This window comes from Monodelphis domestica, chromosome 1, assembly GCF_027887165.1.
Source record: "Monodelphis domestica isolate mMonDom1 chromosome 1, mMonDom1.pri, whole genome shotgun sequence".
NCBI classification, from domain to species: domain Eukaryota; kingdom Metazoa; phylum Chordata; class Mammalia; order Didelphimorphia; family Didelphidae; genus Monodelphis; species Monodelphis domestica.
Genome location: NC_077227.1, coordinates 389833639 through 389847479, shown reverse-complemented (window position 1 = coordinate 389847479; position 13841 = coordinate 389833639). Strand labels below are relative to the sequence as shown.

General features: G+C 34.6%; 1 protein-coding gene across 22 annotated transcripts in view; it reads right to left on the bottom strand.

Moving 5' to 3' along the window:
- NSD1 (nuclear receptor binding SET domain protein 1) overlaps positions 1–13841 on the bottom strand; it is a 163357-nt gene that overhangs the window by 10682 nt on the left and 138834 nt on the right. For all 22 annotated transcript variants that reach the window (XM_056811681.1, XM_056811665.1, XM_056811673.1 and 19 more), the window contains 6 exons: positions 12428–12584; positions 12016–12221; positions 11259–11371; positions 9343–9612; positions 4419–4535; positions 1355–1496 (listed from right to left, as the gene is read on the bottom strand). In XM_056811681.1, the coding sequence (XP_056667659.1) occupies positions 1355–1496; positions 4419–4535; positions 9343–9612; positions 11259–11371; positions 12016–12221; positions 12428–12584 (1005 nt within the window). The remainder of the gene's footprint in view (positions 1–1354; positions 1497–4418; positions 4536–9342; positions 9613–11258; positions 11372–12015; positions 12222–12427; positions 12585–13841) is intronic.

Here is a 13841-nt window from a genome sequence, read left to right as displayed (position 1 = left end):
TATAAAGTATTTGAACAATAAACAGACAACTGAATAGCAATGTGTAATACATTAAAGAAATTTTAAGAAGGGGGAATCTCATTTCATAGCCACGACACTATGAATTATGCAGTAGGGAAAAATAATAATGTAAAAATCAGCTGCAAGGCAAGTTATATGGAAGAGCTTAAATGCTAGACCAAGCGGCTTCTATTTTATTCCACAGAAAGAGGCAACCACTCAAAGCTTTTAAGCAGAGAGGTGACAATCATACCTTCAGTTCAGAAATTTATTTTTGTAGTTGTGCAAAATATGGGCTGAAGAGACCAGAGGCAAGGAAATGGGTCAGGAAGTTGTTATAATAGTGTACATGACAGGTGATGAGGACATGAACTAAAGTGATGACAAAGGTGAGTGGGGATAAATTGTGGGAACAAATTTGTAAGACTGTCAGTGGGAAGGGGTGTTTCACATCTGGGTGACTGAAAAGAGGGTAATGCCCTTGAAAGAAATGGATAAAACTCTTTTGGGGGTATGGGAAAGTTTGGAGAGGTGAGGAGATAGGGTTTAGTTCAAGATACTGGGCTTGAAGTCATAAGAACAAAGTGGTCAGAATGACTCAAGGACCAATAAATGCAGTCTTGTAAATAATCTTTTGCTTTAATTTCAATATTTTCCATGAGTACAATTATTTGACTCACTTCAGAGTAATAAAGAAACATTCCTTTGAAGAATATTATGTGCATTCTAGAATGCTCTGCACAAATATTGACTCATTTGGGACAAACTATTTCCTCTGGGGAAGGTACTGTCAACCCAAGATAAAAGGCATGGTAGCATGACTAGAAATTTGGGAAGTACTTATGAATTCGTGAGGAAATGAATATTCCATCTTGTGGGGAAAAATAAAAGAGAGTTCTTAATGAAATATCAATAGGCTAACACTGAATAAATGAACTTTGCTCTTCTGACTTTATTTTGACTACTGCTTTTTGCAGTCAATAAAGATTGAGCAAAGGGCAAACCTAGTCTTTCTTCTCAGAATTCTTGCACAAGATTTCCCAACAAGTCAAGGTTGAATGAAATCGATGACTTCACACTTGTTGAAGGAACTCTAAGGAGACCAATAAGAATAGAGATATGGGTAGGCCACAATTTAGATTCATTTTTTTTTCCTGGCATTAATACGAGCCATAAAATATTGTACTAGAAAAATGTGACTTGCAGTGTATACCTGAAATTCCAGTCATTCTTGCTACTATATTCAGGGTCACTTGTATGCATTTCCAACAATTGAGTAAGCTCAAATTGGTTACTCTACGGTGGACATTCTTGTATTTATTAAAAACCACTTAAAGGCTATTTATCTTCTTACCCGCTTTGATGTCGCTTAGGGCAAAAAGCCCAACCCGTGTATCTCCATTCACAGACCACTTCTGAGTTTCACAGTTGGGCTGGCAGCAGTGATTCATAAACCGAGCATAATTTCCTTTGGGGCCAGCATCAATAATCCGGTCCTGCAATCACAGTTAAAAATAAAAACTATTTTATTCATAGTTTAATTTTCAAAATCATTTAAAAGAGACATATAGCACTACTGCCTTATATTTGAAGCAAATAATGATAACAATAGTTCACTTGAGTTTTCTAACCATAAGACAGACACAGACACGATGAAGGAATGAAGTGATTGGTTCAGGGTCAGCCACATAGCTAGAAAGTGTTTGGCTAGAGGTTTGAACCTACACCATTCTAGATTATATGTTATCATCATTTGTATATGAAGAAACCTTATTTGCCATTACTCTCTGCATATATACTTTTGTACTGGACATGATATTTGTGTCTGTAACACAAATATGTGCAGAGGCTTATTTCTGAATGGTCTGTCCCAGAAGGACATGATCATAACACTTTATAACCATATATTCAAGCATTTAAGAGTTTAGATCTGCATCAATGAGGGAGAATGAAATTTCAAATGTTTTGTTAAAGTACCAAAAAAGGAAAATTAGTAAAAGCCTAATCTACTCTTTGCACAGATCTGTATAGGGCAGGAAACAATACAGACTGAATCACATGCATAAAATATTAGCTTAAAATGCAACATTTTTGATTTAATGACATTCATGGGATATAAAATTACCTGGACTATGCATTTCTAACAAAAATAAATTAATTTGGGATTACTTGGGTAGCACAATGGATAAAGCACCAGCTCTGGAGTATAGAAGACCTGGGTTCAAATTTTAGAATTGATATTAAGACAGAAGGTTAGATTTTTTTTAATTCATTTTTTTCACTTAAAAATCTGCCTTCTCACCACTCTAACAGCACTCAGAACTAAAAAAGAAAAACAAACTCCTTGTAACAAGTATGTTTGGTCAAACAAAACAAATTTTCCCAATGTCTGTGTCCCCTCACCCCAATATCCCCCAAAAGTCAGACCAAATTTCTCAAGAAATTCTCCCAAATCTAATTCTATTTCTTTTTAGGTTAAAAATGGGTTGTAAGCAGAACACAAACAGGGGGAAAAAGAAATTTCTGAAAAAAGTAGCCTCTCCTTTTTCTGATGGAACCAAATACGGTTCATAAAATGAAACAAAACACACACTTTGCAAAACTTCAAAGCCCTAAGTAATTGTTTTAGATATTATTAATGATATTACATGACAGATTTAGAGCTGGAAGGAACTTAAGGATGGCTAAGAATAATTTGTAAAAAGACATCCTCACAGTAACTGATCTCAAATTGTATTATAAAGCAATAATCAGCAAAACAATCTGGTACTGCAATAATCAACTGTGAAATCTTGGTTCCTCTCAGCAATGTAATGATTGGGACAATCTTTAAAAGATGATGGTAAATGCTATCCACTTCTAGAGAAAGAACTGTTGGAAGTTGGATGGGTGCATATCAAAGCATACTATCTTTCATATCAATGTATTTTACAGTTTTATTTTGAGATTCTGGTTTTGTATGAGTGTGCTCGTACATCAATGATCAATATGAGAGTGTTTTATCTGATAATAAAAATTCAAAACAAAACAATCAACAGTGTGGCACTGGCTTAGAAATAGAATGGCAGATCAATGACAAAGATTGTATACACTATAGGGGCAAATGACCGTAGCAACCTAGAGTTTGAGAAACGTTAAGATTACAGTTCTGAGGATAAGAACTCACTGTTTAACAAAAAGTGCTGGGAAAATCGGAAAACAGTAAGGCAGAAACTAGGCATAGTCAAATATCTCACACCCTATAAAAAAGGTAAAAATAAGAATGGGTTGCAAGAGTAAAAAGATGGAATTCTACAAGAAGTTGAGTGACAATGTAAAGTGGATAATTTGATTATATTAAATTAAAAGACTTTCTTTACAAACAAAACCAGTATAACCAAAATTAGAAGAGAAAACATCAAACTTGGAAACATTTTTGGTAACAAATTTCTCTGATAAAGGTCCAATTTCTCAAATTTCTAGAAAATGAAGTTAAAATTATAAGAATACAAGTCATACCCCAATTCATAAATGGTCAAAATATATGAGCAAGCAATCTTCAGATAAAGAAATCAAAGCCACCAATAATCAGATGAAAAAATATCATAAATCCCTCTTGATTAGAGAAATGCAAATTAAAACAACTTGGAAGTACCCAATATGACAGTAAAGGAAAATGATCAATGTTGGAAGAGTTTTGGCAAAATTGGGATATTATTGCATTGTTGGTGGAGTTTTGAATGAATCCAACCATTCTGGAGGGAAATTTGGAACTATGCCCAAAAGCCTACAAAACTGTGCATGTCCTTTGATCCAGTACTAGGTCTGTTTTCCAAAGAGATTTTTAAAAAAAGGACATTATTTGTACAAAAATATTTTCATGTGGTGGCAAAGAATTAGAAATGGAGGGAATGTCCATTAATTGGAGAATGGTTGAACAGATTGTGATATATGATGGTGATGGAATACTATTATGCTATGAGAAACAATGAGCAGGATGATTTAAAAAAAAAAAAAGCTGGAAAAAGCTACATGAACTGAAGCAGAGTAAACAGAATCGGGAGAACACTGTACACAGTGATGTCAATATTGTGGTACGATCAACTGTGACAGACATAGCTATCCTTAGCAATACAATCATCCAAGACAATTTTGAAGGACTTATTACAAAGAATGCTATTCACCTCCAGAGAAAGAACTGTTGGAGGCGGATGGAGATTAAAGGATACTATCTTTCACATTCGTTTATTTATGGTTGTATTTTGGGGGTTCTGTTTTTATACGAGTATTCTCTTTTAATAATGACCAAGATGAAAGTATATTTTGCATGACAATACATGTATAACTCAGATAAAATTGCTTACCATCTCCGAGAGGGGGATTGTATACTATATAATTGAGAAAACATCTTTGATGAAAAGACATTTTTCAGTACTTGCCTTATCCAAAGTGAGCATGTAGAAATTGGTGATGTCATGTTCTTGGGCATAACGGATTCGGGCCCTACACTCCTCTTCATCTATTAGTTCTCCCACATACTCATTTACAAATTCACCCTGTAAAAAAAAAAAAAGGAACTATCCTTAAGGGCAGGAAAGTGCACAAAAATTTACCTCTGATTCTCTTTAATGGTTTACCTTACACTAAGAAAATAAAATAACCAGGTGTCATCTTCTTAATAAGAGTATGTAGGTACATCACATTAAGTGTGTATGAACTGGTTCTTAATTGACTCAAAGGTTTTGAGCCATGAGTTTTTACTCCTCACATATGTGCCATGGATTTTGAGGGTTTTGAAATTATTGGAAAGGTAAAAGCCACAGTTTAACTTCCTTTGCCTCCACCAAACATAGAAGTGCTTTTCATGTCAACAATTGGTTTCAGCTTCTTTTATTCACTTAGTCTAGATTCTAAAACGTTTTCTTCAAACCTCTCTCATTTTCCTTTATGCTGAGAGGATGAAGAGGGACATCTCTTTGAGAAAGTTAACCCTTCCATTTGGGTCATCCAATCCTCTAGAACCTCATGAGTGCTGTTCATCTGTGTGTACTCTTATTACAATTTTGTAACAGTTTAGGCACAAGATTTTGAAAGCCTAACCTAAGAGAAAACAAAGAAAAAAACCCCCCAGAAGTATTCTCCAGACTACGAAGAGTTAAAATTATTGTTTGATGGTAATTTCTTCATTCTTTCATTTAAGTGTATATATATACCTCTAGATTTTTTTTCTTGACTTTCTAAGATATAGATGAAAATCTGACAGTTCAAATTCAGATTATTCTTTTTCCTATATTCTTATTTTTGTTGATAAAACCACCATTTGAATAGTAAATTTAAGAATTAAGTATCATAGCATAAGAAATGTTTTACCTCTTCCTTCCCTATCAAGACTGACATCAAAACCAACATATTTCAATTACATATCTCATGTATCCTCTATCATTTCCTTTCTATTATGTCTGCAACCATCTTGGCACTCAATGCCAGGACAAGATAAGAATCTTCTAGATATAGGTATCCCTTCTGTATCTTGTCTTTCCCCATCGTGGTTATGAGATATTGCAGGTCAGCTTAAGAAATTAAATGGGAATTTTGGAGAAGTTTTGTGGAAGCTGCAGAATAAGTAAAAAATTAGTTTGGGAAAAGAATGTGAAAGCCAGCAGAAGACTTAACAGAGGCTAGAATAGAAATGTTAATATTTCTTATATATAGCATATGCCCAAATACTTAACCCAAATTTTACAATAAGATAATTCAAACACCCCATAAAAGAAGGGGAAAAAAATCAGACTTCTTTGGTACAAAGGGAGAGTCAAAAAGTCGATTTTCTAGATTGTGGGGCACTCTGCCCTTAAATCCCCTAGATGTGAAATCTACCAGCTTCTAATCTTAGATTTTTCTACTCTAGCCTATCCTGTACATAAAAGTTACTTAAGTGTTTTATTGAATAAAATTACAATTTTATAATCAAGGTTTCATTTGAATAGAAAGAAATTCAAATCCCTTTATCTGAGCAGAATCTATCCTTCTTTCCCTCTTAACTCAAAAACAAAACAAAACACCTTACTTTTTGTCTTGGTAGCAATCCTTTTTTTTTTTTAAACTCTTATTTTATGGCTTATAATCAATACTGTATACTGGTTCCAAGGCAGAAAAGTGGCAAGGGTGAGGCAATGAGGGTTAAAGTGACTTGCCCAGGGTTACATAGTTTTCTGAGGCCACATTTGAACTCAGGTCCTCCCAACTCCAGGCCTGGTGCCCTATGCACTGAGCCACCTTAGCTGTCTCTCCATCTGTCTTTTTACTTTATTGCCCCTAAATTTCTTCTTTGTTCACCTAGTGATATTCATGACTTCTAGCCCTCAGTATGTTGCCAGGACATTATCCTTGATCATCCTCTCCTTTAGTTAAGCAGTTCAACTCTTACACTATCTCCTACAACTGAATTCCTTGCTCTTTTGTCCTATCACCACTCATGCCTCACCAAAATGCTAATACTATATTAATTCCGCTCTGTCTCAGATATAACTAGCTGCATGACCTTGGAGGAAATCAATGAAACTATAGTTTCTTCATCTATAAAAATAGAGCTAATAAAAACACCTGGTACTTCATGGATTCTGAAGCTCAAATAAGGTAACATATAAAGCCCTCTGCAAAACCTTTTAAGTTCCCATTGTTAGCAGCTGTTGCTCTTGTCATTATCATCACCTACCTTTTCTACTCCTACTTACATGCTCCTAAATAAAACTGGAAAAAAATGATGTATTAAATTGTACAGAATCCATGACAAATTTAAGTTCTCAAGTATCAACAAGATCCTTACAACACCATACTTTCTTTCTTCTCCTCAGTCTCCCTATAGACTTTTTTCTCTTTCTTTCAACTCTCTCAACTCAGGACTTTGTTCTATATTTGACAGAAAAAACTGAGGCCATTTATTGTGAACCTTCCCTCCTCTCACCATACCTTGACACCTGTAGGCCCATTTCCTTCAGTGACACAGCCCTTCTCAATGAGGCCAAACCTTGAACCTTTGTTGCCATTCATTATAGACTTCTCTACCATATTTTGCTCTGCATCATCATGACCCCTCTTCTGATCTCCTCTCTCTCCTTATTTACTGATTCCTTAAGTGCCTACAAATAGGCCTGAACCTCCCCTACACCCTCCAATAGATCTTGCCTTCCATGCAACTACTGTGCTTCACCTCCTTTCCCCTTTCGCACCTAAAGAACTTGAAAAAGTCATCTAAACACAAGGTCTCAAAATCTTTTCCTCTGACTCTTCCAAATACCTGGCTAATAATATTATCAATCAGAAGCTGATCTCTCCAAAAGTCATCAATCATCTCTGAATTTGAGAAATCTAATGGAATTTTCTTGATCCTCATCTTTCTCTTGAGGTCTTGGCAGGATTCAATATGCTGACCACTTTTCCTATATCAGATTTCTTCTCTGGATTTTGATGACAGTATTTTGTCTTGGTTTTTCTCCTATGTGTCTCCTTAGCTAGAGAACCATCTATGTAAAGCTCATGAACTAAGACTATTTTAGGAACTCAATTTTTTCCTCTATATTTCTTCACTTAGTGACATTCCTGGCATCCAATGATTTAATTATCACCTTTCTATAGATCACTTTTCAATTTATAAATCTAGCCCAAGACTGTCATTTAAACTTCACACAAAAATTATCAATTACTTAGTAAATATTTCCTATAGAGCAAATATCTCATGCACATCTTAAACTCAATGTGGCCAAAACAGACCTTATCTTTCCCTGCAAATCCACTTCCCTACTTCTGGTTGTGGTCCAACTATCCTTCTAACCACCTAGGTAGACACCTTTGGTATTAACCACAGTGATATGAGAATCTGAGCCACAGTTAGAAAGATCCAAGAGTTCCAGTGTTATCTGAGTCACTTCCAAGCTGTGTGACCCTGGGAAAGTAACTTCTCACTTTCAATTTCTTCATCTATTAAATAGAGGATAATAAAAGCATCTATGTCAAAGGGCTGTTGTGAAGACCAAAAAAGATGGTATATACAAAGTACTCTGAAAACTTAAGTGTTATATATGTTAGTTATTAATACTGTTATCCTTAATTCCTCCCTACATATCCAATAAATTATCAAATTTTTATAGATACAGCATCTCTTGAGTATGTTTCTTTCTCTGGGTTCACACAGTCTCCATCATAGTTTATATATTTATCACCTCTCACCTGGACGATGACAATAGTCTTTCTATACTTTCTACTCTGTCCCAATTGATTTTCTAAAATGCCAATGTGACAGGCTGTGTCTCTTCTCAACAAATGTCAACAGTTACTTCATTACTTCTAGGATATACTCCTCTGTTGGTATTTAAAGCTTGTATTACAATCTGGTCCCTTTCTAAATTTCTAATTTTACATATTATGCCTCTCCACTCTCTGGTTTAGTCAGACTGAGCTACTTGCTTCTCCACACAGAGGATACTCCATGTCCCAACTCCATGCCTTCACAATGGCTGTCTCATAGATTTGGAAGCTGTTCCCTTACCTGTGCAGTTTGGAGTCCCAATTATTTTTCAAGATTCAGCTCAAATGCCACCTCTTACAAGAAGCTTTTCCTGGTCTCCCTATTGTTAACACCTTCCTCCTAAAGCTACCTTGTATTTACTTTGTGAATATTTTGAATATAATTACTCTTTACATGTTATCTCTCACACTGGGAATGTGTATTTTCTGAGGGAAAGGAGTGTCTCAGTTGTATTTTCACTGGATAATAGGTGCTTGGTGATTAATTCTAATTTTTATTCTACATATAAGCATCCACATGGCTTCATTGCTACTAGACTTTTAAGAACCTGGAGAGCAAAGAAAACCTAAATTTTTACCCCTTTATCTGCCATTCCATAACTAAGATTGTTCACTTCACTTTATACTGCTGTCAATCAATATTTACTGAATTGAATCACTACAGTGAGTATTTTCGTCCTCTATGCCAGAGGTATTAAACATGTGGGCCACAGGGTCCATGTGGTCTACAACACTCCTGAAAATGGTTCAAAAATTAAAATGTAATTAGATATATTATTAAAATTTAATAGAAAAATAATAAGGCATCTAATATTAATACATGTTTTTCTAAGTCAATATGTGGCCTGCAGGGTTTCTTATTAATGGTTTAATGGCTGTATGTAATATACAGCATTAGACAAGCAAGTATTATCTAAATGCCATACAGCATTTAGACTAATTTTAACTCTCATGGTGCTTCCAAGTGAAAAGACAAAATGGAAACAGGTAAGACTTGAGGGAAATTATTTCTTTTCTGTTTCTAAGAAGATTCATGTAATTGTCAAAGACATCTTTTACCTTTTTAATATCCGTCTTTGTCCGTAAGCCCCAGCCTCGCTGTAATGTACGAAAGATTTCAACCTCAGGATACTGGCGTTTTGAGAAGCATTGGTTCTGGCAGCGTCCACCAGCAGGACAGACAGTGGGATGGCACTCATACAAGAGCATGCGGTTAATGCACTCTGAGTCAATGCCACAAGGGTTTTCATCTGAAGCTTTGCAGTTACAACGGGGAATTTCTGACAGGTCTGCAGTAAAGATCTGAACTCTGCCTATTGGACGATTTACCTAATGAAACAGAAGAAAACCAACTCAATTAGAAGATAGTAATCACAATCTTTTTTAACAAATGAAAGCTAGACACTGTGAATAAACTTATCTGCTTACAAAAGGATTCGTGATTTCTTACATACAAAAGGATTCTTGATTTCCCAATTTAAAAATCATTACTAGTATGTCTACATAAATTGCTTGAAGATTATTAAAAAATGTAATTGAAGTCCATTATTTAACAGATAAGAAATTAAGGCTAAGCTAGTTTACCACAGTTCAAAAAGAAATATAGAATAACTAAGAATGAACAATCTGGTACTTCATTAATATCATGTCTATTCTCTTAATTTCATTATTCCATTTTATCATTGGTGTTCTACAAATTATTCAGCTACTCTCCATCTTTTAAAAATTTTTATTTATAAGCTCTTCTCCCCACCAATCCAATCAATAAATAATGGTGCTCTGTTTGAAAAATTAATAATATTCTCAGGACTTTTCCAAAATAATAGAACATGGTTCATTATTTTTCTACCTTTTATAGCACACTATCATGTCCAAATTTGCAATTCTACTAGCAAGTTGTGGGTGCAACTACTTCTCCACAACTCCTAGACATATTGTGTTTTTGTTAAGTCTGGTCAGATTACAATGTATGAGGCAAAATTGAAATCTAAACCTAGGAACAGAAGTAGGGAAACTATCATTCTGGAGAACACTATTCTCTCAAAATTTAACTGAAAGGAAATAACATTGCAAATAAAAGCATCTACTAGAACATTGCACAGTCCAGAATATATTTTCATTATTTAAACATTCTTTTCCATAAAATTGAGTTCTCTTGTTGCTTTCTTTAAATCAGTTTGATAAGAGACAAGGACTAGATCTATGATTTCACAGGACTAAAGAACATCCAGATAGGGGGAACCCTACTCACTGATATAGGTCAGCACCCTCTCTGTAACTTATTGGTTTAAAGATCCCTATTCTGTATCCTATCACAGTGACTTCACAAGTTTGAATATGCAATAACTTAAGAGGGAAGCAGATGTTTACTTTTCACTGTGTTCAGCTAGTTATTATGCAACCTTCTATCACAGCGGTTAAGGAGAACTGATGATTTTAAGGTCTACAAAGCACTTTCCAAACAATAGCTTGACAAGTCAAGATTACTATATGAATTATTACTTACACTTTAGACACAAGGAAACAGACTCATTGACAAGTTCCATTTATCAGCAACATTTTAATTCCTCTTTTCTTGGTGGAACTACTGGTTCCACAATTATCAACTGATGCCTGATTTAGCAGTTGTGTCACTTTAATATCCAAGAAGACAAAAACGTTTATCTAAATAAGATTCATGACCAATGTTTTTCTTTATGATATTTTGGGCTTTTCCATAACACTCAATGTAATTTATTGACTCAATGAAATCTAAACAGTTTTTGCGAACTTTTTCCAAAGACACTTTATATGATAGATTTTTATCAATGTTACCCTTCCTGGAACCATAGAGTTGTAGCAACTTACAGATTCTTTTCAAATCATGTACTTTGAACAATACAAATATTACTGTGATGGCTAACATAAGGGCAATAATGGATGGATATGTTCAAATGTCTACTCCTGGAGCACAACTTTACAGAGTTCTTCCTTACCTTGATATGCTTGTAGGGTGGTGGTTTCTTGTCATTTTTTCTGTCTTCCTGGAGCTGTCTCAGCTCCTTCTGGGCCTTTAATTCTTCAAAACGGACAGCAGCTTCTTGAAGAGCTAAAAAAAATAAGAGTGCACAAGCCAATTTAAAACACTTGATATAATAAATGCTAATATACAAACATCAATTTTTAATTAAGTGTTTACTTATTAATTTCATTATGCATGAAGAAGGAATGAGAGACTACATATTCAACATCCAGCACAGTGTCTGGTGAATAGCAGCTTAGTAAATGCTTGGTTCATAACCTTAAAATCTACTTGTGAACAACTAAATAGAAAATGATGCTAGATGTTTACTGCAAAGTCTTAAGGGAATAAAGCATGCATTATAATATATACAAAGGAAGTTACTGATTTATAGCTATATAATCAAGATTATGGCCATTCATAATTTTGCAATTTACTAGAGAAGTGAACAGATTTAATGATTAATGAATGTGAGCACAGAAAATTACAAAAAAAAACAACAAAAACAATGTAGAAGCTTTTAAAGAACCTGATTCATGGGAGAGTATTAAAATACACGGTTGCCATCCATGAGTTCTAAAATAAAAGGCCTTTAATCACAGTGAAAATTTCTTCCTACTAAGTGTATCTGAATGATGGTGGTTCCAACACTACTATAAGTTTATGTGGGGCCTCTGGTCTCAAATTTATCTGTATGAATATAAGTCTCACAAACACAAATACTATTTTACCTTTTTTATATGTCCCATCAACTCCTTTGCCCATCTTGTCCTTACTACTGACATCTCCCTCCATGTAGGGAAAGACTCGAGCCTGATGGGTCCATAAATAATCATTAGAACCAAAAAATAAAACAGGAAATTCACCCACATCATGTCTCATCTTATCAATATTGGAAGGAATAGCTCGAGGATGACAAATTTCAGCTGGCCACCACCTGTGAGTAACATAAAGGAAAAAACACTCAGATACATACATGTGGACTTCGGAAAGGATTTGAGAGAGTGAGGGTAGGAATACTTCTAATTAAATATTAATTAATTCATTAAAAACAAATCAAATAACAATTAAGAATACATCTAATTAAAATCTTGTTAAGAAATTTATCAATTAAAACAATCTTTCTATTCAATTCTTTCTTACCTGTATCGGCCAACTTTTACCCAGACAACTTCTCGGTAGTGTGGTTTTTTGCCTGCCTTACAGTCATTGCAATACCAGTTGCCCTCAGGGATATCAATATTCAGACATTCTCTATGAAATGCAGCAGGGCAAGAGTCACAGCACAAAAGACTGCCCCCTGAAGGAACAGAGGAATTCATGAGTCAAAACTTCAAAGCATCACAGTTTGGTCAATAGGGATCCAGATCTTTTAATAAATGCCTTCTTTCTTGGGATATAACTTCAAGTTATACTGAGGTAATGGTCAGAAAAGTATAACCAAATACTTAGCTTCCTGGAATGATTATTTCACGGAATCATAAATTTGGAGCTAGAAGAAGCAATTGAACCCAATCCATTTCATCTTAAAAATGAAGACAAGAGAGGCACTAAAAACTCAAAGTCATTTTCCCAGGCTCACATAGCTAAATATATGTTTGAGGCAGGATTTGAACTCAGGTCTTCCTAATGGCACATACCAAACCCTATTCACTATATCACCTAGTTTCTGCAAATGTCCCACACAATTTTCAAATTTTCTCCATTAAAATTCTGAAACAAATAACTGGAGCATTTCTATAGACATTTTAGACATTAAAAATCTCTAGCATTTGGTTTTCTTTTTCAAGATAAAATTTAAGCTATCTTACTTATCTGTTTCCTTCTATTCTCTTCTAATTTTTTTTTAACCCTAAAACCTCCATCCCTTTAATTGGCTAGGGAGAAGAAAGGAGAGTACCGCCCCCCCCCCCATCTTGTAATTAATATATATAGTAAAGAAAAACAAATTTCCACACTGAACATATCCAAAAAGGTACATATCATTCTTCCATTTTGAGGATATTACTTCTCTCTGTTAGGTAGATAGGATGGTTCATTAATGGTAAACTGGGATAATGAATGGACTTTATATTGCGCAGAGATTTGAAATTTTTCAAAAGAAAAAAAATTTTTTTTGCTACTATTGTATAAATCACTCTTTGGGTTCTACTCACTTAACTATCAGTTCACAAAAGTTTTCACAGGATTCTCTGAAACTATTTATGGTGTGTAATTATATACTATTATATTTATATCACTCATACCCAAACTGTAGTGGGTTGATGATCCCACTACAAAGAGAGTGGTTATAAGCTCTTTTATAGTGGGTATACATATATATATCTCTTTCTTCTGACTTTCATATCCTTGGGATATGAATCTACCAGTAATATTTCTCCTGGAACAAAATAGATGCTTAAGAAAATGCTCATTTTCTTCTTTCCTTCACAGGTCAAAGGGTATACTGAAAGTTTAGTGGCTATTGGGGCAGAATTCCAAATTGCTTTCCAGCCTGGCTAGACTCATCCATGGCTCCACCAACAATGTATTAATATGCTTGTTTTCCCATAGCCAA